The sequence below is a fragment of the Pleurodeles waltl genome, chromosome 8 (assembly GCF_031143425.1).
Source record: "Pleurodeles waltl isolate 20211129_DDA chromosome 8, aPleWal1.hap1.20221129, whole genome shotgun sequence".
NCBI classification, from domain to species: domain Eukaryota; kingdom Metazoa; phylum Chordata; class Amphibia; order Caudata; family Salamandridae; genus Pleurodeles; species Pleurodeles waltl.
The window spans coordinates 809,228,196-809,253,357 of record NC_090447.1 but is presented as its reverse complement, the minus strand read 5'-3'; the positions used below and the strand labels follow the sequence as shown (position 1 = coordinate 809,253,357).

The 25,162-nt window shown below is 39.4% G+C and overlaps 1 protein-coding gene across 1 annotated transcript in view; it reads right to left on the bottom strand.

Annotated features, from left to right (window-relative positions):
- Positions 1 to 6,352: 6,352 nt before the first annotated feature.
- TMTC4 (transmembrane O-mannosyltransferase targeting cadherins 4) overlaps positions 6,353 to 25,162 on the bottom strand; it is a 446,521-nt gene continuing 427,711 nt past the window's right edge. The window contains exon 18 of the mRNA XM_069205065.1: positions 6,353 to 9,914. Within this exon, the coding sequence (XP_069061166.1) occupies positions 9,763 to 9,914 (152 nt within the window). The 3' untranslated portion in view covers positions 6,353 to 9,762. The remainder of the gene's footprint in view (positions 9,915 to 25,162) is intronic.

The following is a 25,162-nucleotide window of genomic DNA, read 5'->3' as shown; positions in this document are numbered from 1 at the left end:
ATTTTTACCTATTGTATTGTTTCAATTCTATGCAATTTACACAGGTTTCTATTGTACACTGTTGCTTTCATCACAGAAAATATATGCACTTTCAAGCAGACATATTGGAAATGACCATAGCATTTAAACTAATGGCCACTAAGTGTACACCTGCATTTTAAATTATAACAAATCGAAAAGGTGTTACTAAAATTAGCACATAAATTTAATTTCACACCAGAGGAAGCTTGTTTCTTTTTAAGAATGCATGCCTCCCCGTGGCAACCACAACTGTAGACCTAATGTTTGCAGTTTCTAAGTTCTGCAGATTGCTATGGAGCAATCAAGTTTCCATAGACATACGGGACCAGAAGATCAGATAAAGAGTAGCAATCATCGCTCCACACCAGATACTTGTCAAGTTTTCAGGGTAACCAATGATGCACTGTAAGTTTATATTATATGAATATCATTAAAACCTGGTGTGGATCAGGATCTCCTACATCTATGTTGACACCATTGGCAGTAGAACAGCCTTAAATTTACACCAAAAAGAAAGCAGGACATCATTACTCTAAATTTAAAGAGTTGCACAAGTGAAAATCTGTTACATGTAAGTGTTATCTGTGATGAAAATACTGAACAAGACCAGAGACCCATGTGGCAAGATTCTAACTCTTTGAGCACGAGTTGCAGTTTGACTTGCTGTATTTTTCAGTGAAAGAACATTTAAAAAAAATAATATTGATTTTCATGTAAATTTGTTCAGTCCGTTTTAGGGTTAGTGTACAGCTCTGGTCTGCATCTGTAGGTAAGTGTGCATCGAACAGATTAGGGTGGGTGCCTGTTGCGCTATCCCCCTTTTCAGTGCTGGGAAAGCAATTTCCCAAAATAGCAGGTAGTGTATAATGCCATATCAAATTTCTCTGCTTTATGACTGTAGGAGGGTAAAAGTAAAAACACAATAAAAACAAACATGACAAATACATAGCTTTGCTGTTAAGTATGTATGATCCATATTTATAACAAAATTTATGGAGTAACTGAAAGACAATATAGCATAAGTAGCAAATATTTTATTCACAACAAATTAAACAAATTGCACAACATTTCATACAGGCTCACATACGTGGACTTTAATATACAGTGAAGTGAAAATGTTTTCCATTTAAGATGTTTAAATAAAAAAGTACATACAAAACAATAACAGAACCTGCCCACCACCAAAATATCAACATATAACATGTAAAATGGCTCATTGAAAATGTTTTTTCAGTTTATACAGTTTCTATAGTAAAAACTGCCATGTTTGGTATTGTGTAACAAAAGACTTTCTCCATTTGTGTGCATTAGACTATGAACATATAAAAAAGTATTCAATGGAGAGTAGAAAACGCATGTTTAAAACAACACAGATTTGCAGCATTTAGAAACTGGTTACAGTCATGAAACTCTTAAAAAAATGAACACTAAATTGTTCAGATTGTTTCCAGGCGATGAGAGCTCAACAGTGAAGTGAACAGCAAGCAACAGCAAAAGGAGCATTTCTCTTTTAGCACTACTGAGTAAATCACAAGCCAAAATGCAGTGTCCCACCCCCATACTGCTTGTTTTTGCAACTGTAATTCTTGGGATGATCCGGCCTGAGTAAAAATCTTCCTTAATTATATTTAATATGGGAGTTGATCGAGCAGCCACTCTAACGTAGCTCCTGGAACTTGGTTCTGGATACCAAAAGCAAGACTGTGAACTTATGAGGGCTAATTCATTTTCATTACCTTGAATCAAGAGTTCAAGTTAGAACTGCAAAAGAGGTTTCATGTCCTTATGTCCTTCCAGGTGCTCTGCTACGCAGTGAAGCCCTAAGAGACTCCTCCTTTAAGGGAGAATTACAGATGCTCCCTACAGGCCGTACAAGTCCATTGTCAATATGGCTGATAATTTCAGTTCCTCCTTATGACTGGGAAATACTTTAGGATGTGAATTCGCTAGTGCAGACTGGAAATGTTCTGTTATCTCTTTCCCGCCTCCAAAAATGTACTATCTCTGAACTTCAATAGATAATCCATGATCTCCTGTTTAATCTTCAAATAACGCTCTACAATAAAATTATTGTTTTTTGGCCTACAATAACTAAATGTGATGTGTAGCAGAAGGGTAACATTTAATTGCTTTTTGTTTTGGGGGTTTTAATTCTTTCTAGATTCATGATAACAATAATCGTATAATGATGTACAATTATATCCTTCACTGTTTGCAGGTATAATCCTGCATCTTTAATTTAAAAAGGTTTTGTCATCATGGATTACATTTACAACCTGTATGTAAGTGCATCTCTAACAGTATTTGTATACTGTAAACCTCCTTAGGAAGCGGAGAACAAAAGCAAAGGCCAGAGGTACGATTCATAGGCATTTACAGACAGCTGATAACAGAGGAGCTCCTATTGTCTGGGGGATAGTTTTTCTTGAAGAGATTAGTCTTTAGACAAAAAGGTGGCTTTAAAGTAAGAATTCCCAAATCCGGATTCACACAATTAGAAACTGAAGGATTTTTCAATACAGCAATTTATGACTGAAAATGCTGCCGCTATGGCAGATATTTCACTATTCAAAGAAAAACGCTAGGTTTGGAAATATCAGTGTACCTGCCAGGTGGGCAAGAGGTTGGCTATCTGGAATGTGATGAACGACAATGAACATGAGTATGCACATACATTCATAACAGCTTTTCTTACCAAAGTTGAGCACCTAGCTTAAATGGTAAAACTTACAAATTAAAAGTGAAAATGGAGTGTGAATGTGTTATAAACACCTCGATGTTTTCGAAGAGCCTAACAGAAAGGATTCCCCTATTTTCCATTTATCAAACGAAACAATCCAGCATTCTTTGGGTTTGAATCCACGGGATTATGGTTAAAAATAAAAGATTATCATAAGCAAGGAGAGGTAAGTACTTTGAGACCTGAATGGGCAACTTTATGAAAATCATAGACATAAGACCAAGATATTGAACATATGAATACAAACATACTTATAAATAAAGGATAACGTAGGGTGGACTATACATATTCTGGGATTTTTTACTGAAGAGATTTTGTTGAGTAAACTAGAAGCTATCCAGATTTATTTTACTTGAATGAAATATACCACTGGATATTGTGTTTCACCATAAATCATGGTTTCCATAACTTGAAAAGTACAAATATATTTCGTGAAAGGCCATTTTTTATATTTGCGGCAGAGAATGATTACTAGAATAAAATTTAAGGTGTTTCATATTTCTGTAGTAAATACAATAATCTTCTGACCTGTTTTACATTATGAATATTTTTATGCTGACCTTTTTCTTTATTTTTCTCCTCTTGTGCAAGGCTCTGTGTTCCCCCATGTTTCAAACTTAAAACTCCTTTCTTATGCTGTTGCCAGGAAACACAGAATTGTCAAACTTGGTGATGTTCCAGCTGCTGCTCCCATTCCAGTTTTCATTGACTTTCACTGAAGAAGCTTTGAAATTGGAGTCAACAGATCTGAGGAGTCCCGAACTGGTGGCAACAGAGCGGCTATCATGCAGAATTTTTTAACTGCCTATAACCTGCCAAGTTTACTGTTACCCATTAAGACTCTGTTATCACAAGTACATTGAAGTGTCATCTGGTGAAAAAGCTGTGTTGCAAGTTTTGAAAAACACTAACAAATGATCCTAAATAACGGCATGAGAATGGAAATGGCTAAAAAAAATGAATGCGCAATATCCTGTAAGTAATGTAACCAACTGCAAAATATATAGTACTGCGATTTGATAGGACTAAAATCAATAAAAATATTTCAAAAAACAGTGCGGATATCATAGCAGCCTTGGGTAGCCCAAAAACACAGTGTTAGTTATTCAACTCAATCCCAAAAAGCCCAGCTCCCAAGATTCTACTCCTCTTTGTTGTACTGAACACACAACACCAATTTTGTCAGACTATTCTGTTTACGTTCTATGTGGGTTATGAGTTCAGGCAATGGCCAGGCCAAGCTGGAGAGACATTAATACTCCTATAGCCATGGGAGAGTGTAGTAATGGGGTTATGTAGAATGTGGAATGCTTGGTATGTTCCCGAGACTTACGATGAAGGCTTGGAAAGTTGGAGCTGGGAAAGTACTTGTCCATGTACATGTAATACCTGCATCTAACGAGGTTGTTCGATAAAGGATTTATACAACTTACTTGGTGACAGATCTTCACTATAAAGAGTGTTATCACTATCTGCACAGATTTCTGATTTTTCACCATATACAGAACATAATGATGGAAATATGGAAGTAGACCGGGAGGAATACTGGGCTTCTAAGGGAGCTGCACCATATGTCGGGGTTATTCATTGAGGCAGACCGATGTATCCAGATAGACTCCTTTTCTCTTCACCAGGCAAGTGTAGTAGGTTCATAGAAAGCAATGAACTGGAAAGTGTTAATGAGGTCCATCATGGATGGAAGCAGATGTATCCTGACAGTCTTAATTCTCTTCAGTGAGATAATCACAACAGATTTTGGTGTTATACAAAGGGCCCTAAAGTGACTGACATATTGGAGTGTAAAATACAGTGTCAAATGGATGATATGTCTGTATTCTTCACTTAAATTACAGATTAGTTTCAGATCACACATTTTATATTACTTGCTGATTTTACAGTTAATGGTTCATGCCGCTAGACATTACATAACATGTAGGTAATTTCTTTTCAGGGTTTATTGAGGAATTTCCTAATTCACTGAACATCTCTATATTATAGAGAGACTAGGGAAGACCACCACCCTCCCTCTCCCCAAATCTATATAGCTTGCATTTGTTTTAATTAGTAAAGATGGTTTGTCAAAGTAAAACTTTTGTCTGTTTACCTCTAGGTTATTAATGCACTCTTGCTTCTATATGCCTTTGAGACAGAGTAGACAGCACTTTAAAATGGTAATCTATCTGATGGGCGGTGGAAAGTTATGTGGGCGATTATATATCTTAGAATACTGACTTTAAACGTAAAGCAACTGAAAAAACACATTCCATGACGGTTCAAGACATTAAACGTAGTGAGAAATACATGAATACACACCTTATTTCCTGTTTCATCATTGAGAAAAACGTGAGGCAGAATTTCTTCTGGGCAAAATACCTTATAAGTAGAACAATTTGAAAGAAATTGAAAGAATGCTGATCAGCCTGGTTTCACCACAGAGTAGTGGGGGAGATTTACATGAATACTTCCTAGATTATGGGAAATAAAACCTCCATTAGAGCTCTTATTGTATGCTAACAAGGCCTGTGTTTGTACATCGGGGCCTAAAAAAATACCAATAGTTTGTGCACATCAAAGATCATTTTTTGAGTGTGTCTATACTATGTGCAAATTGCCACTTGCCTTCTCTGTGCTTCTAGGGCAGTAGGGGAATTTTCAATTTCTTCGCTACTCTGCATTGCCAGTGATTGGAGTAGCAAGGAAATCTTTTCATTTTGCAGCTTCTCCTTCTTGCTAGGCTTTCGGTTTCCTCACTAATGAGGCTTTTGAAGTAACAAGTACTAATGCTTCTGAATGCTTGAAATTAAGGTATTGTATTCAGCTGGATATTGCAACAAGGGGAAAGGAGTGCAAGGGTCTCCACCTGCTCTACGATGACATTATAGGGACCAATCTCTAAAAACACAGAAGGGCATAGAGATGCCAGACGCTGGGAGACATATGGTCTGTTAATACACTTAACCGAGGACCTCTGGTAATTAGGGATTTTACATGACTCACATATAGACACTAAAACAACATGATGCCAATAGGAAACGAGTGAATTCTAGGCTAGTTGAATAGGGATGACTGATAAAAAACAATCTGGAGTCTTTATTTTATTCACGTCCGTACTATTCATGATTGTTGAGTTATCAATTATTATGCAATATCCTAAATTATGGTGTTAATACTAATCCATATAATTTATTTTAGATGTACAGTTACAAAATACTATTACAAAATACCAATGTATGTGTATATATTGATTTTGGAGCTAGGTGTGGTTCCTTAAAAATATCCTACATAAACTATGAGAGAAGTGGTAAATACCTATCTCTTTTCCGTTTTTCCAAAGAAGCAGCACATGCCTCTGGAGGAAAGGAAGTCCACTTAGCCATGAATTTCCCACCAAAAAGGTGTTTTCACCACACACAGAAGTGAGGATACCCAAAAGAATATTTGCATACATAGGGACAGATTCAACCAGCATAAAGACTGCACACATCACTAGCTAATGTTGGATTCAATTCTGAATGTCACTCTTCCAGAAGCATACAGACAGAGCTCATCCAGAGGAAGTTATCCAAAATAATGCAAGACCTGCACCAGACACATTGTGAAAATAAAAGTAAGAACTTTACTGTGCACTGGTATATGATAAAGATCATGAGAAACTCCATATTTATCAGGAAAAAAAACAATGTCATGTAAGTAGTTCTCTTCAAATATAGCTCTAGAGAAAAGAGGTACAGGGTGGACTTTATCCTAGACAAAGAGAAGAAGCTTCATTTGTTTTTGACAGAAATTGGGCATTCTAGTAGGAAAGGTGGGCAACATCATCCGTAGAATTCATAACGACCTTGTTAAGCACAGGTCACTGAATTTTCCATAAGAGCGATGGCTTAGCTTGTGATTAGCTATGACCTACTGTATTACAGTAGGCAGTGCAAGGGACAGGCGAGTTGACAGATGCTGGACCAATCTTCATCCGCCAACAACACCTTTTATTTAAATATTATGTTTTTACACAAAATATAAGCAGTGGATAGATAAGTTCCTCTTTTTAAATGTAATTTTTTAGTTACTGCAAAGGTTAAAAAAAAAAAACAAATAATTCTTTAGAACCGAGGTGCCCCCTGACCTAAGTATCCAAATAGTTTGGAACCTATTGGGGTAGCCATGCGTACCCAGCACCACTCTCTAGCTGTAAATCACAAACTGCTAATGTTCATTATATACTTTTTCATGTGTTTCTGTAAACCGTCCCCGAGGGCCTTCTATGGATTCGACGAAATTAACCCTTAAAGGTTCCAGTGAGGAAAATCAAGGTGAAGAAGCATTTTTCTTTACACAGACGTAACCAATTAATATCTGCAGACTCTGGAGAACATTATTAGGCCACATTGGCCGATCATGTTCTCAACGCATTATTAAAGTCAGCTTAGTGTTTGAGCAGGGTGCCATTCAACTCTTGTCAAACTTTGGTGATAGGCGTTTTACAGTAATAATTTTTAGCAAATATGTATTTGTTAAACCTTGAAAAAGAACTTAGCCCAGTTTTAATCCAGTGGAACTGTTGCATCGTGAAATTAGAAGTAAAGAACAAACGCCTAAAGATATGTCAATGAACCATATGTAAGTCAATAGGGAATTTAAACAGCAATGAATATACCTCTCTTTGGAGTCAGGGTGGACACTTCAGCAAATCAATATGGGCTTAATCCCTTTGTGAATTGAAATCTTTGGTTCACGTTACAATAAAAACTAAACAGTGGCCAAATGGTGCACACAGATTAATATAATCAAGTGTTTGGATATGGCGCCCAGAGGGAGCACAACATTTGGTGTTGTGTAAGGACATCGAACAGCTGATTGGATAACATCACCCCAGTACAGAGAGAAAAAAAAACCCTACCTTCGTATTTTCTTTCTTGTTTAGTAACTATTTCTCAGGATAGCCAAAATTAGGTGTGCCTATTGGACACTGTTAAGGTACGTTGTTCGGCAAAACTGTGTGTGTGTGTGTATGTGTGTGTGTGTGTGTGTGTGTGTGTGTAGATATGTATAGATATATATATATTATTTAGAGTTAGGAAGATGGGGGACACCCATTAAAATGGTGAATGTTGCGTTGGCCATATAAAGAGTGCATTGATATTAATCGCACTATAAATGCACTAGCTGGAACCGACACCATTTTTGGCAGATGTCACCCTCTGTGAAACTCTAAAGAGAAACCAAGAGGCATAACGCACAAGAAAGCAGCTTGGGGAGAAACGCAAATCCTACCTCACAAGGTAAACTGGGCAAATAAAACCATGTGTAGTAAAAATGCCATATTTTGTATTCATGTAAACAGCCATGTACGATTGCTTAAAAGATCAGTGGCAGTGATTTTTTTACGTCTCAAGAGAACATGGTAGAAAGTTTTTTTTCACATTGTTTTCATAGAAACTGCAATCCACAATTCCCTTTGATTTTCCTTCCTTCCTTCATTTTTTGTGTTTTTTTCATGTATGATTGGAATATAGATAAGTGGTCTTATAATGTGATGTCATTCTGGTACTTTTTGAATTATGAGCTAATGATTTCCTTTTCATTGCTGTGATGTATCATGTTCAAAGAGCCTACACAGGCCACGTTTTTAATTAAAAACAGTCTAATGAACTACTGCATTAAAAAATTGCAGTTATTTAGTTGGAAGGTCAGTGGAGGATTACCTACCACCAGTCTGAGTGGGAATTTCTCAGCCAGTTATCTTCCTAAATGACACTATTCGTATGAAATAGCTTTCCCCATCTGAATGCCATTTGGTTTTAATTAAGGCCTCCGTGCAGTGGCATAACAATAGCACCCACGTTGAGGGGGAGGGGAAGGGGTCCCTTGGGCCCCCGAGCTCCAGGAGTCCGAAACCCACACTGTGCACGAGTGGCAAACTCCTGGCCTAAGTGCTCCAGGCGGGGTCCGGAGTGTGGGGGCTCCCTCCATGTATTTTGTTCTGTTACGCCACTGCCTTTGTGGAGACAGTGTTCTTCTGCGCTCAAGATCCGTCTTTGCTCTGTTTACACAGCATGAGGTGTCAAATGTTACAGCCAAGCACTTGAGTTCATGGGGAGAACAGGAAGGGGAATTATGCACTCTGTCTGGTCCCCATTCTGTATTTCACTTCTAACGTTATGTAACTCCAGGTGGTAACGCACCCTTCCCACCAGTGCCCCACATTCTGCCATTAAATCCTATATCCCTTAAGGCTTTTCACAGAGTAACTTAATTTCTGCCAAAGTGGGTCATCATTGGAGGATGTTTAAGGATATTATTCTCAACATACAACATCCACGGGAGGAAGCGAGAGAGATGAGGCCTGAAATTAGTCTGAGATGGAGCGTGCGTATTAAGTTACACAAGCGGATGTGGTGCTACTGTGGTTACCTTCACACCACATTCAATGCCACAATGCTAATGTCAGACAATATTAGGAAAATGTGTATGCCTGGTGCACACATGAAAGCGGCAGCAATGCATTTCACTGAAATTCTAGTGTTCAACGTGGGTCCCCAGGGTCCGGATCCAAGCCAGGTTTTCAGGATAAACACAAACTCCGTAAATGATCCTGATTTAGATTAATTGTGAGCACATTTATCTTTTGTGGCTATCCTGAATATCTGACATGGACATGTCAATTGTCAATGAAGACGGCATACATATACACAATGATTACAACTGAAATGTGCACCATTTTCTCACTAAGCATTTCAACAGTCCAAAATCGACAAGCTAATTAAACTTGGCTTAACTGATTCACGCAATGATTCCACTGTAAAATGTCTGTTCATTATCCATTATCCAGTTAGAAGCATTGCATTGCAACGATGGGACGACTGCATTAATTTCAAATGCACTTTCATAAGAAGCACTCTGGAAATAGCTTGCAGGTGCCTTAGAACTTTTAAATAGCTGTGTTGCGACCTTTCAAAGTTCAAAAGTGACATGTGTAGCCAGAGTGTGCGGAATGAAGAGAAACATCAGACTGAGCCTTTCTTTTGCAGTTGTTCAATTTTTCTTCTAAGAAGGCTGTAGTTTTCTTTCGTCCCGGGTGCAGCGGGGTCAAGCTTCAGAGAGATTTCATAGTGTTTCTTGGCAGAGTCCAGATTTCCCCAGCGGTGGTACAGCACAGCTGAAACAGCAACAATGACTTTATTACTGAGTTTTTGAATATTGTACAATCTTGCCAATTCACTTGGAAAACAACATCAGAGGCTTCATCCCAAATGCAAGATTCCCCCACCGCCCTCGCTGGCACCCCGCTACCCTGCCAAGTGGAGGAACTGAGCTCGAAGCAGACCATGGTTGTGGAATGAGGTAAGACTGAATAAATAATAATACATGTTGCATTAAAGTGATATTTTTCTTCTCCTGGTGTCTCAAAGTGCTCCGCAAGCAGGTCTAAATGCATAAGTGTGCACAAGCACATCATCAGAGGACTAAAGAAGAGTGCAGCAGGTTTAAAGCCGGCCATTATAGAATCTGCTCAATTCTTAATTTAAAAAGGGATTTTTAGTGACATCACTAAGATACTGAATAACATTTCAGTGCAGCTTATTTTAATTACCTTTTAAATACAATGAAAATCAATGTAAATGTTTTTCTTGGATTAGCAACATCAAGTTGCAAACAAAATGAAAGATAGACAATATTAAACATCAAGAATAGCAATACTGTCATAGGTCTATCTTGAATCCCAAACCGCCCATAAATATTTTGACACCTACAAACATAAAAACGTCATGAATGGCATTGTGCAAAAACGTGATATTTGTATTTAACATAAAACAGATTCATCTCACTTCATAAGCTCTCAAAGAAACATCACATCTAATGAAAGAGAAAGTAAATTAAGAAAGGAACCCCCGTCAATTTCAGTCACATGATTAGTGGTGGCTGAGGCTGTGACTTGGGAGAAATGGGCAAGATTCATGACTCTAGATGTTCAACACACAAACAAGGAGCATGCTCCCCACTCCTAAAAAGTCAAGTACAGAAATCACAACCTAAGGTGTAGAATAGAGTTTTAAGAGGACACCCTTCTCTATGTTACTCCAGAAAAAATCAAGTTAAAATAAAACAAAAAAAAAACACCTTTCCACCTTGTGATCAGTGAAGGTATTGTTCTGACAAATGTACCGATTGAAAGGGAATCTTTAAGGATATGTTCAGAATCTTTTGCATAACTTTCAAACACATGCCATACCTATGTTTTTCAGAGGGAGTGAGAAACAGCGTTCATTCAGAAGTCGAGGTTGGACTCAGCACGGGAGGGGAAAAGAAACCATGCAGGCAATGCACAAACAGAACTGTGGCATCCATCAATAACTCTGCTGGGCAAAGGTTTTGATCAGGATAGAGCTTCTGAAACTTATTCCAGGTAAGTAGAGGTATTCCAGTGACAGTGGGAAATGACAGAGAAGCAACCAGCAGTCAATCACTTACAGAAAAATAATTAGGGGAAAAGCTACAAGAACAAGGATGATGGTCTAAAACAAATCATTGATTGAATTGACTTGGATACTTACCCGCTGTGCAACAACTCGTAAACAGTGTAGGATTAAATAACATGAAGAAATACATTTCAAAGATTGAAGCAATACCAAATTACAGCGAGAGAACAGGAAAAACGTATTCACGAATATTAAATATACCAATGAAGAAAGTGCATCATTACATCTTGTAAATTGAAGGTAGCATGAACACACTACGGGAGAACAGCTTCACACAGAGCCATACATACTATCCCAAGGATGGAAGGAGGAAAGAGCAGAAAACTGTTAAACACTGAGATAACCCAACTCTAAATAGGGTTGTTTCTGAAAAAGGAGCACAACCCATAAGTGGGTGTATTCCACAGAAAGATATTTACCAATACCTAGAAACAGCACAGAAAAAAAAAAAAAAAAGATGAATTGGTAAAATAGCCCTCCACTGGGGATCTCGGAAAAAGATACACCTTATCAGTTCTGGTACACAAGCAGGACATTTGCAGAGTGGTTAGAATAAACAGTAAGTTAAACACAAGAACCATTATGGAAGGACTCGCAGGGTCAGATTTAGCTCACTTCACAGTAAACAAAACAGAAATCACCTATCAGGAATTATATTTTTTTACGGAAAAATAAACATACATAGGGATGACATTGGAGGAGGAAAGATATCTTATCACAGAAAGTAAAAGCAAAATAACCCTAGGAAAGTGAAGGGCATAACAAAAATAATTAGAGACAAATCCCTAATGTGGAACATGAAAAAAACCTGGAGCAGCACTGAATAGAAATAGAACATGGTGCACCAGGGCAGAAAATGACCTTGAAGAAAGCCCAGAAAGCCAATCTGACAAAGGGCCGAATCCTATGGAGCAACAGAATAACAAAACTAGACAAGAAGGCATAATAAAACACAGTAAACTTGCAGGGCAATTCGGATCAATATACAGAAAAAAAACATTTGAAAGCAAGAACGATTGTAAAGCAGGAAGAGCCCAAGTTTATCTTGAATACTCAGCAAAATCTATTCTACAATTATTCAGAATGACAAACTCAAAGTAGTGAACAACATAAGGGACAAAGATTAACTTTTAAAGTCCTTTAAAACATTGAACATCTTAACAGTTTCAAGGACCCCCTATAATGGCAATAAAAAATAATACAAATACAGACGATAACATAATCAAAGAAAGAAACATACCCGAACAATCACAAGAAAACCCAGGGCTTGTGGAAAAATCACATATAAATTGTGTGTGACCAGAAGTGACTAGAAACCTGCTAAGAGTAAGAGAATCCTCAGGAGAAGCAATAGTTATCGGCAACAGCATTAAGAAAAATCTGGAAAAACACATACACAAACTTCTCAAGATGAAACCAAGTAAATCAGGAGAAAAACAAAATAAAATAAAATGAGCAAATTAAAATTAATGGCACAAAGTATTAAGGTTATCGATGCTATACATAAACATCAAATAATCTTCCAAACATGATGATTAGTAAAGGCAGAAATAATTATATTAATCATATCACATACAGGAATTTACCTTTTTCTTAAAGGCATAAGTCAATCTCACATATAAAAAATGATATATATAATTTGAAGATCTGAAAGTAGGGATGTTACATTAATTAACATTCAACATTCTTCAGGCAGCATCAGCGCTGAACTCCAAATAGGAATCTAAAAGCCATATTCCATTAGAACACAAAAGAACAATTGACTATTGAGTAGCAGAGAATTTAAAACATAAATTAAAATACTTACAGAGGTATATATCAGTATTAATGCTACTATAGAATAATTTGAGATTTAGTAAAAGCATATCGAAGGGGGAATGATTAGTAGCCAATTGTGGCCTAAAAGTATAGGAATAAAGCCAAACATTACTAGTCAATTAAAAGAAAGGAAACTGAAACGGACAATTAAGAACTACAGTTAGGTGAAAGAAGATGACATTAATTAAGATAGACCGAAGAGACCCAATGTGCTAAAGCATTTTGTGATAGCAACCCATGCAATTCTAAAAAAACACGGGATTTGGAATCGCAAAACAACATTTGAATAATTACTAAACATTTATTGCAATTCAGAAAAGGTGTCCCAGAGAGCAAATTATGTTTTGCAACACTTTTCAATTTGCAGTTAGAAACGGGTGTGAAATGGGTAAGCCCTCCTAATTGTGATTTGGTATACAATGTAACAGCACTCTTTGCAGATGCAACAATAGAAATGTTAAAAGTTTCTAAAATGAGGTAGTAACAGGTTTGCAAAAGGGAATCTAATTCTACTGCCCAGCTTCCCCTATAGAAATGGTGTTATGTGACTTTGGGGGGACTGCTCTCTGGTCCCCTCCCCCCATACCTTCCCAAACAGGAATCTTATTATTTTTTAAAGCAGCACCAGTTTCTTAAAGGGATGCAGGCTGCATAAATAATATAAACATAAAATTCCCATTTGGGAATCTACACACAGGTATGGTGTTCTGCTGCTCCTTGCTGGCCACCTATCTCTATGTTTCAAGGCAATCACAGGCAACTGCAAACTGCAACCAGTCTACTTAATATTCATTAGGAAGATCATTCTGCAACCTCCACGGGGACTGGTGATTATGCAATGTGACCTCTTAGTACATAAGTCACATTAAAAAATAATGGCTTTAACAATTTGCAACCACTTTTTGTGATGAGACTCTTTGTACATCAGCCAATAAAATATAACATTCTTTGAAGATGTTAGAAAAAAAATGGAAACAACACATATATATTCGAGAACACAAAATTGGGTAGCTAATGACAATAAATTCTAAACGTAAAGATTCACCAGAAGTCATAAAAATAAATTTTTTGAACATTATATAGCAAGTCAGATAATGCCAAAGAAGATAAGATAACTAAAGTTTTGGGTAAACTCTATCTGAATGACATCAGTGAGAAAATAATGATGAACAGATTACAGATACAAATAAAAAATTCACAAAAAATAAAGTCGTGATGCAGACAACATCATAAAATAGGATTTAAGTTCAGAAACAAACTCTCTCCAGAAACGACCAAAAGGGACGTTTTCAACCCAAGCTATTGCATTTGATACAGAAACTCTGAGTATGATAGACAAAAAAACTTTACAAGGTCTTGGTGGTACAGTGGAACAAACACTAATTGGGGTGAAGGGTAAAAGGGATGTTAGTGAAGCCACCATGGCAGGAAAAAGCCCCTGAGTCAAGACATGAACTCCAAACATCTTAAACCTTGAGGTCATACCCAATTGCAAGCAGACACTAAAGAATCTGCAGGACACACAGCGGCCCACTAGCACCAATATTCTACCAACTCACAAAGAACCACACCCAAAGCTTGCTTGTTTGTCAGATATTGAGGGCAGACACGAGACCAGTATACATGCACTATATCTTTGTAAGTTACCCTCAGTTTGGGAGCAACCTTAAATAAGTTGCCACACAGCACTTGCAGTTCTGGTCTGTTGTCTCTCATAGGCTAAGGTGCACAAGGTCAGTATTTTATGTCTCTGAACACCACTCTTCCTACCTACTGACTGTCCTCAAAACCAAGACCTCTTCACAGCATTCATTGACTCAAGCACAAGTATTTCTTCTATACTCAATTGCCCATATGAACCTCATATAAAAAGCATACCCACCTTAACCACATTGCCCTTGTCTGCTAAACATCCAGCACCTCACAGTCCGGAAATTCCTGAAGTATCTACCTCAGAGGATCGTCATCCAAAATGGCCTGGATTTACAAAATGATTGCCCTCGATATGGCCTGCAATATGCCTTAAACTCCTGAGCCTTACCCCAGGCCACATAACTTAAAGTGACTTCTCCCTTTTGCTGAGATCCCCCCGCATTTGATTCTCATTCACCGTCAATTTTGCCCTTTTTGCATTAAGCTTGCTCTCTACAGAAGTCACCTTTACATTGGTGCTAAGGAATTGCATCACAGCTCCTTCATCACACTAGTAGTGACTCGCCATAACAAAGCACTAGTTCAGCAATACTTGCCATTTTCACAGTGTTTCTCCTCCTAATGGTGGGTGAAGGGGCACAAGAGTCTTGCTTTTCTTCCCTGGGATTAATACTAAAGACCACAATAAATTAACTAAGCAATACAGAACATCAGTCTCACTGGACCTGCCAGACAGTGCCCTCATGATGAAGCTTGGAACAAATGGCAATAAAACCCCAAGGCATTGTGGATCAAACCAACTTCAGTTCCTCCTCAGTTGCCCATTCATGGGATACCAACAATTCCTCATAGGGGGGGCCTGTCTCAGCTTCTGCTCTTCATTTCTTCTACAACCACTTCCATGACACGCAGGCCTGAGTCAATGGTCACCCGGTATTTGGTCCACCAAGACACTTACAGAGAAACATCCAGCTTATTCTTGTCTCTAATCTCTGTTTCACTGGAACACCTCCTAAACCAAGGTTCTTAACTGCCTAAATTGAAGAGGTTGGTGCCATCTTGACTCTGGGATGGTAAAAGGGGCAGTTTTCTGCCGCAACTTTCAATGCCTACATTATTAGTGGCCCTTGCTGGGGTGGGACTTTGTTGCCCTGCATTCCACAGAGCCAAGGAGGGGGTCCCACATCATTGAGACTCTTTACAAGAGTGCCGCTGGACTCCCACAGCGTGAGACGTGCTTGGGCAGTGCCTGGAAGAAGCCCAGACCAAGGGCAGGTCCATCTGCACCCATTAGTGGCTGATTGAGGCCAGGCCATCCCTCACAGCCTGGATTTCTTGGGACTTTCTGTACAAAACTGAGATAAGAAATGGCCTCTATTGTTACATCTTAAATGCAAGGATTCCCTACCCTACCATAAAATGGTCAAACGGAAATGTACCCAAGGAAAAGCTCAAAGAGCTCAAAATACACCAATTCCAACACTGACTATTTAACAAACACTTTGGGCCCGATGGAGAACAAAATAATTAAAGCAGAAGAAAGACTTGCCACAACTAAACATGCTGCAATTGAGGCCCTGTGTAGCGCCATAGTGGAAACTACAGGAGACACAATCCCATCTATCACTGAGTTCCTAACCCTTGCAGATGTAGCTGAATCAAATAACTCATTGAAGACTAGCTATGCACCCTGTGTGTCCAATAAGCCTCTGGAATTAATTACCCTTTCACCTAATCAAGCCCCAAAATTGCCACTAGCCAAAAGAGCAAACACATGGCGAAAACCCTTGGTACTGTTCCCAGGAAGATGACCAGGGCTCCCAATGTTAGTATAACCAACAAAGCAATAGCTCTAAGGCGGAATGAAAAAGATCAGGATGTGCTTGTAACAAAGAATTTGGAGGTGCTGGAAAAAAAAAAAAGTACACGAAAATCTTGATAATATTGAAAGAAAGGTCCTCTAAGAACTTAGAGAAATCAAAGAGAGAGTTGTAGTGCTTGAGAATATAATTAAAAATCCACTGGACACGACCAAGACTGGAGCTGCTGCACACACAAAACTAATTGATATCACAGTGAAAGAGCTTGCAACAAAAGAACAATCTGTGCCAGTAAGTCCCATCTATATGTCCCGCCCACCTAGGTTGCCAAGTTTCTGCAGTAGAAGCGACATCCTGGAAGGCCCCTCAAATGCATTCTCAACAGATCAGTGGGAGGGTCGACACTGTATGCCCTCAAGGTAACGATATGGGAGGATCTTTGGCACCTGTTTCAGACAAATTAGACTTGCTTGATGCCACGCCCTAAATTGGAGCCATATGTTAAAGAGAACTGGCCCGACCTGAAAAACAAAAGTTGTCCACTGGATGTCGGATCAGATTTGTAACATCAACTTTCTTTATCAGGAAATAATTATAGCCGGAAGGGTAAATTGAGTTGGGTACTCACAGAAAACCGAGCACTGTGATTGCATTATTTTAAGCTTTTGACACTTATCTGTGGTAAAGTCTCTCCTTTTCAATCTCTATTGCAGACAACAGACTCCGAATTACCCTGAGGAAAAAAATGTTGTTGTCACCCTGGGCTTCTTCTATAAACCACCAGTAATCACCCAAAGACCACAGGGTCTCTCGACAATACATCATCTTAACAACCAGGAACAGGCATTCTTGTGATTAATTCAAATAGATTCACCCCTCTTTTAAGTCTCAGCGAACAAGATTGCCCTTTGGAGCACCAAGGGACCATGGAGGAACTTAAAGGGCTGGGAAATGTAAGAGCTGTGAAAGTGGACTCAGGACAGGAAATAAGGGACATGTTTATTGATGTCTAATTGATGATCCTGGAACATTCTGATAATGAAAAACAAAACAGACAACAAAGAATGGCAAAGCCTTATAAATACGGTACAGTTGCTGTGCCTGCAGGAACCTGGTAGTCACAAAGTTAAACTATTTATGGTTTTGTCACCATTGTTATACCTGCAACTCCATCTACATATGGGCAGGCAAAGGGAGGTTTGGCAACCCTAATATCGACTACAGCACCAGTAACTTTAAAAAAATCATATACTAAGTCCCCTTGCTTTCAGCTGGTCCTTTTCCAGACCAATACGAAACAAATCTTTTTACTGATACATTGTTATAATAATGTTTTTAATAGTACAATACAGAAAGTAGTAGAGGATTTTGACAAATAATTTAATAACTTTGTAAAGGGATCAGAGGCAGAGTGTGTGTATATATCTGGGTGGGGGACTTTAATATCAGCAAGTGTCAAGACCCATCGACAGAGGTGGTATGTGGATATACTGACACCCTAGGGAACAATCAGATCCATTTTGTCCATGATAGACATGGAGGCTGTATAAATGGAGTGCTATGTAAAGATAACTTACAACAAACCCAAATATTCCAATGGGGAAAAGCCAGGGAATCCATAGTGTACAACTACCTCTACATCTACCTCGGGGAAGGGAGCAGTGTAAGAATAATGAGGGGGGTAGAGGAGAGGCTCCCCCGCAGCCAAGGCTGGGAAGGTGGGAGTAGGTTAAAGCAGCAGCTCCAACTACCGATCCATCAGTGCATGTGGTCTTTGGCTCCCACGTGCGATTCCTCATTCACACAAGCACCAGCCGACTTATCTGTTGCCTGCTTCCCAGGGGGAATATCCTGCTAACATTAACAGTGGGCCAGGATTAATGAATCAGCCTTACTAGAAAAGGTTGTAAAAGATAATAAGGATGACTTTACCATTTGTACTGAATTGGGGGATCCCTCCCCCCCCCCCCCCAAGAAACGATTGTGGCAGCCTTCAGAAAGATAAAAGTCTGTGATCCCCAATAACTTAAAAGTGACCAGTAAGGGCTCTGAGAAAAATAATCTAGGCTGGTCTGACCATCAATGTTCAAAGACCAACCAAAATCTAAAGAAGTCTCTAAAGCTAACTCCTAGAAACAGAGAGGAAATAAAAAACTTAAGACATATTTATAAACAGGTGATAAGCCTGAGGAAGAGAGCATTACAAGAACAAGTGTTGGCTAGCTTAGAACAGCTAGCGGGAACAAGAGACTCTGTATTGCTTTGGAAAATAATAAATTCCCTGTTCCTTAAAAATAACTCAGACCTGAGGGAGGAAGTACTTGGTTCCCCAACGGACTGGATAAGCCACTTTGAAAGAATTTTTTAACCCACAGAACGAACAACTGGTCACTCCCAAAGGCAATACTAATGCTATAACGTTAGAAACTTTATAACCGGTTAGTTTAGAAGAGGTTATAACTGCCATTGAAAAATCTGCTAGTGGGAAAGCCCCTGGCCTGATGGGGTCCCAGTAGATACATTCAAATCCTGTATACCTCTATGTACCCCAATACTGACACAGGTATGCAATGCTGTAGCAGGAGGGTGTTCTCTATCTACCTGGACAGATAGCATTATTGTCCCAATATTTAAAAAATGGGAGAGGAGGGATACAAAATGCTACCACCCAATAGCCCTTCTGGACTCATCAGCCAAAATAATGGGTAGAATTGTACTGGATAGATAAGATACCTACGCAACAGAAAATCATGTGCTGACAGACACAGTATGGGTTGAGAAGGAATATTGTCACGGTGGATCAATGTATTAATCGTAACCTCCTCATTAGCAAATATCCATAAGCTAAGCAGGGACATATTAATCTCTGCTTCGCTGATTTGAGTAGCACCTTTAATCTAGCCGAACATGCAAAGCTATGGCAGACCATGACAGAAATTATATCACACTTGTCTCAGATGTACGCTTCACTGACAGCACAAGTATGATATGGGCTAGATGAGGAATGTACCTCAAGTTTCAGGGTTACTAGAGACATCAGGCAAAGTTGTATCCTTGCCCCCTTCCTATTTTCATTATACATAAATGGGGTGGATAGAATATTACAACAGGTGGATGCTGATGTCCCAAGAGTTGGCTCAAACCCCAACCCCTGTTCCCCTATATGCTGAAGATGTGGTACTGGTATCCAGAACCACCAATAGTCTACAACAGCTGATGAATAAATTTGTCACATATATGGAGCAAAAGATATGATACTTAATTTGACAAAAACCTTTGTAATGGTTTGTGGAAAAGGGAAAGCAAGAAAAAAGACCCATTGTGTGAGGGATCATAAATTAGAGGAAGTTCATAACTTTTCTTATTTGGGCATACTCTTCTCACAATTCGGTTCCTAGGGCCCCCAATTAAGATCAGCAAAACTTAAATTTATAAGGTTAACTGAGGCCCTGTATAGAGTTGCTAAAACGCTAGGCAATAAACCAGTAAGAGAAATGATGCAGTTGTACAACAGCAAACATATCCTTGGTGCCACCTATGGTGCAACCTTGTGGGGCATGGTGGAGAACATGACACTGCAAACAGAGGAAAATCCTTTTTTATGCAGACTTCTGCAGTACCCTGTTCAATATCAATGTATATCACTCATAGAGAATTAGATATACCTTACCTTGAAGACACAATCCACCTAAGTGTGATCACTAGCTGTACAATAGTACAATATTGGGAGTAATACAGGAACAAAATTTGCAAAGGAAGTTATTGAAGACTGTCTCATGCTTGAGCACCATGATAAGATCCCGTGGTTGACATATGTGAACAGGCTACTAAAAGAAATAGATGAAAAAATCACTGTCAAGAGTCCCACTACTATCCTGAGGTATATTAAGAAACGAGGGTTTGAGAGAGAAAACAGAGAAAGCCAAAAATGTACTGTTTAAGGATTATAACCGGACCCATACAACAAGATTTACAAGGGTACCTGATAACTGCAACAAATATACAGAAAAGATTTTACCTTACAAGACTACGGTTGGGCTTTTTACATCACCTAGTAGCATTCCCAAAAAAGGAGTGTCTGAAAATGTACCTAAATGCTTGTGTGATGGGAAAGCTACCCAATCCACACAACATTTTATATTGTTCTGTAGGTTCTGCAAAGATATTAGAACCGTTTGTTGTGCCTTCTCGTTCTACCAGAAAAAAATATTTTTCACTAGGTTGCTTTTAACTTTTTATTTAAACTAGAGACTGATGTTATCTGCTGTGCAGTTTCTACCTATATTAAGCATGAAATTATCAGAAGGAAATATCTTACACTATTAGATAGTATAACATATGGACGAGACTAATGTAGCAAGGATAAGGCCTTGGCCCTTATATATATATACACATCTTAAACATTTTTCTTTTTTTAAGTTTAACTCATATTACCTTGAAATATACTAGCAATGTATATATACTTTTATATTTGCCTAATTATATTGCTATACATTATATGTATATTTTTGTATGCATCTTTAACACTGATATTTGCTGCATTCAATCACACAACACTTATTAGTAGCCCTTGCCTAGACGATTGTTAAAGATGTAGTCATGACACGATATTGTAAAGTTTGAAGTGCCTGGGTAATCGCCTTAATTATATTTACGCAATCTTTGCACATCTATGTTAGTTTGCATTATAGAATACCACCTATTCTCAACTGGATTGTATAACCTACTATCTATTTATACGATTTGATGCTTTTAAAACTGAATCTTAATGATATCTGTATATCTGAAATATATGAAATGCATTTGTATGCTTTTATTTTTTATGGATAAAAAAAAAAAAATCAGAATAAAGATTTACTTGACTTGATTTGACTCTGAGGTGAGTTGGGGTGAAGCCAGGTTTTCAATAAGCAGACGTTGTGCTACAGTCAATGTAGCATGCACCTTCCAAAGGCTTCATAGAGAAGCACTGCCACTTCTACTCTCTCTAATTGCAATCCCAGATCAATTGAGCAGAATGGGTTAGGTGAGATGCCCAATTATGGGGCTTGCGATGAGCGGATGGCTCAGAAGTCCATATTTCCCTATACGCGGATGACATCCTAATGTTTGTGCAGAAACCAAAAGCCTCGGTCCCCCAGGTAATCCAAGTAAGGAGACACAGCAGGTCTCTGGGTGAACTGGGGCAAATCGCGACTCATTCCCTTGGTGGCACCCAAATACTGGAATACTATATACACACCCCGATATCAAGAGCATGCAGGGCCCATTTACTTGCTTGGGGTTGCGTGTGTCTAACAACTCTGAGACGTGCTGGGAGCTCAACATAGCACCCCTTGAATACAAGGAAAGGCACCACATGGCACGCTGGGGTTCACCCCCCCTCAATCTCTTGGGTAGTATTGCCCTATTCAAAATGATTGGGCTTCCCCACCTGCTTTATACCCTCCAGAACTATCCACATGAGATACGCCCAAATGGTTTGGTAGACTACAATCCAAGATAAATGGATAGTCACGCAAAAGGTACAGAGGCGCCACTCGACAGACTGATGCTTATAAAAATTAGATATTCAACTATATTACTGAGCAGTCCAAATGCTCTTAATCAGTGACTGGCTATTTGGAAAAAGGAATGACCCAGGTATCCGCACAGAAGTTGCTGGGTGCTGGGTCTCTGCCTCATGGTCATGGTTAGAAGGTGTCGGGCCCCTTCAGGGGTACCTCCAAATACTGAATTACTGCTATCCCCATAGACAGTTGGCAATCAATATTTGTGAAGTGCGGCTACTCGCCCATGAGGATCTCAAAGAGCGGGGGGAGGGGCCTCACCCGAAGAGCCACATCTTGAGGATCTTCCTGAGGATGGTGAGCGATGGGCTTTCTCTGGGGTGCAGAGGGAGGTTGTTACAGCTCTTTGCTGCAGTGTAGGTGAAGGATCATCCTCTGGCGGTGGTTTTGCGGATGCGAGAGAAGGTGGCCAGGGCCATCTGGGCGGAGCGGAGGGATCTGGCGGGAGTGTGGAAGGGAGACGCAGTGGTTAAGGTAGGGTGGTCATGCGTTGTGTATGGCCTTGTACCTGTGGGTGAGAAGCTTGAAGGTGATTCGCTTCTTGACTGGTAGCCAGTGGAGGGTACTTAGGTGTTGGGAGATGTGTTCTCGGCGAAGGAGGTCCAGAATGAGTCTGGCGGCGGCGTTCTGGATGAGTTGTAGTTTTTTGATATTCCTAGTTGAGGTGCCGGCGTAGAGGGCGTTTCCGTAGTCGAGCTTGCTAGTGACTAAGGCGTGGGTGACTGTCCTGCGACAGTCTGCTGGGATACATCTGAAGATCTTCTGATGTTTCCAGAGTGTGTACCAGCAGGAGGAGGTGACAGCATTTACCTGGCAGATCATGGATAAGGAGGAGTCGAGGATGATTCCTTAGTTGCGGGCATGCTCTGTCAGTGCAGGGGGGAGGGCGCTGAGGGATGTGTGCCACCAGGAGTCGTCTCAAGCTGAGGTGGCATTTCCGAAGATGATAAGCTCAGTCTTGTCGGAGTTGAGCTTGAGGCAGCTCTCATCCAGGTGGCGGAAGCTTCCATTCCTGAGTGGAAGTTCTTTTTGGCAGTGTCCGGGTCTTTGGTGAGGGAAATGATGAGTTGTATGTCATCGGCATATGACCCGATGTTCATACCGTGGCATTTGACGATGGCAGCGAGAGGGGCCATGTATAAGTTGAACAGTGTGACACTCAGTGAGGATCCTTGAGGAACTCCGCAGTTGACTTGTGTGGGTCTGGAAGTGTAGGGCGGGAGTCTGACCCTCAGCGTCCTCCCAGAGAGGAAGGAGTGGATCTATTCCAGGGATCTTCCACAGATTACTATGTTGTGGAACTCTGGTGCGCAAAGTGCTGTGGGAGACGGTGTCAAATGCTACTGAGCGGTCAAGGAGTACGAGTGCTCGAGGAGTATGAGTGTACAAGGCCCTGAAGCGGATGGAGTGGAATAAGAAGAACACCAGGGAAACACCCCTATGGATTGGAAAAAGGCTCAAGTAGGTATCACAGCTATGTTGGCTTCAGAGATGGGATTAAATAAGTCTCTCCAAGCTAGAGGATGTTTGGGCACAAGGACACATGCTTCCTTTTGACCAACTGAGCTCTGAATACGGTGTGCACAAATCCAGGTTCTTCCTCTACCTACAATCAAGCCCTACTTTGGATCACATAGGAAAAGATTCTGCTCCACTGCCTGAGTACAATCCACTGGTGCTCAAAGTTATGATGGGGAAACCGGTAGGAAAAGTGTATCACAGCTGTACAAGGCCCTTGTAATCAACATACCTGACACTAGGGGATCTTGTGAGACTGTTGGGCCACAGACATTGGTGAGCTTGGCGAGGATAATGAGGTGGACATCAAAATGGCAATCAAACAGCTAGTGATCCTGGCACACCTTAGGTTGGTCCAATTTAAATTATCCATAGGGTCCACTGTACACCTAGTTTGTGGCAAATGGGAATGGCCCCAAGTCCTGAGTGCCTTCGATGTGGAAATCCCATTGGCAAATGGCTACATACTATTTGGGACTGTCCGATCATTTACAAACACTGGGATAAAATTCCCTCCATACTCTTAGGGATTATATGCTTATCTACAAGGCGAGACCCCTAAATTGGCTCTATTTGAAGTATTTCCGATTACCAATTTGTCAGAATGTCCTGATACACTGCAGACCTGGAAGCAAGAAATGTGTATTGTTTGCAAATATTGTACGGATTATTGGGTTTTGTAATGGTAAACAATAAAAATATATATTTATATTTTTTAAAGAGAACACACAAATATCCCACTCTTGTAATTATTAGAACATAACTGTTTTATAAAACCAGGAAAAGACAACTAAATGCATATTAGCACTTATCCTTCTTAAATTGTGAATAAATATATTTAATATCATACCAATCTTACAAGATTTAATACTATGTGATAGACAGAACTACAGCTGGACAGTGCCAAAGAAAAAGTGTCTGCAATAACAACTGGCGCTGAATAGCCATTTGACGAAGTTAAATGGAAATTCCTAAGGGCTGTTTTACATCAACTGACCTTCCCCAAACAATTTAATATAGTAATACAAACCGTACATGAAAAATCTACTGCTGCATTAGTGGAAAAAAAGAGACTGCTAATGACTTTTCAATATAATGAGTGACAGCCTATTAGCTATATATTTAGCAACAAGGATGAGAAATAATACAAAAATGGAAGAAGCAAATTTAAATGGCTCGCGATCCAAGCTACAATTAAATGCAAATAATGATCTAGCAGTATGTAGTCAATCTCCAGGAAAAGACTGTGCAAAATAAAATAAAATTATTCCAATTCTCAAAAGGTTCTAGAAACAAAATTAATTATCTAAAATTATTCATACAATGATAAACAACCAGTTGGAAAAGAACTGAATAAAATATAGGGAAAATACTTTGGACGCAGTATCTCCACCAGCTAAAATGAAATGTTCACATTAAACTTTAAGGAAAAGCTCTCTGAAATTACTACAGAACTAGAATGGGTTTACTATTATCATTAATAAGTACTACCCATTACCTGACCTACATGCAGCGTAAGACTGAGAGCAAATCAGTGTCCCATCACTA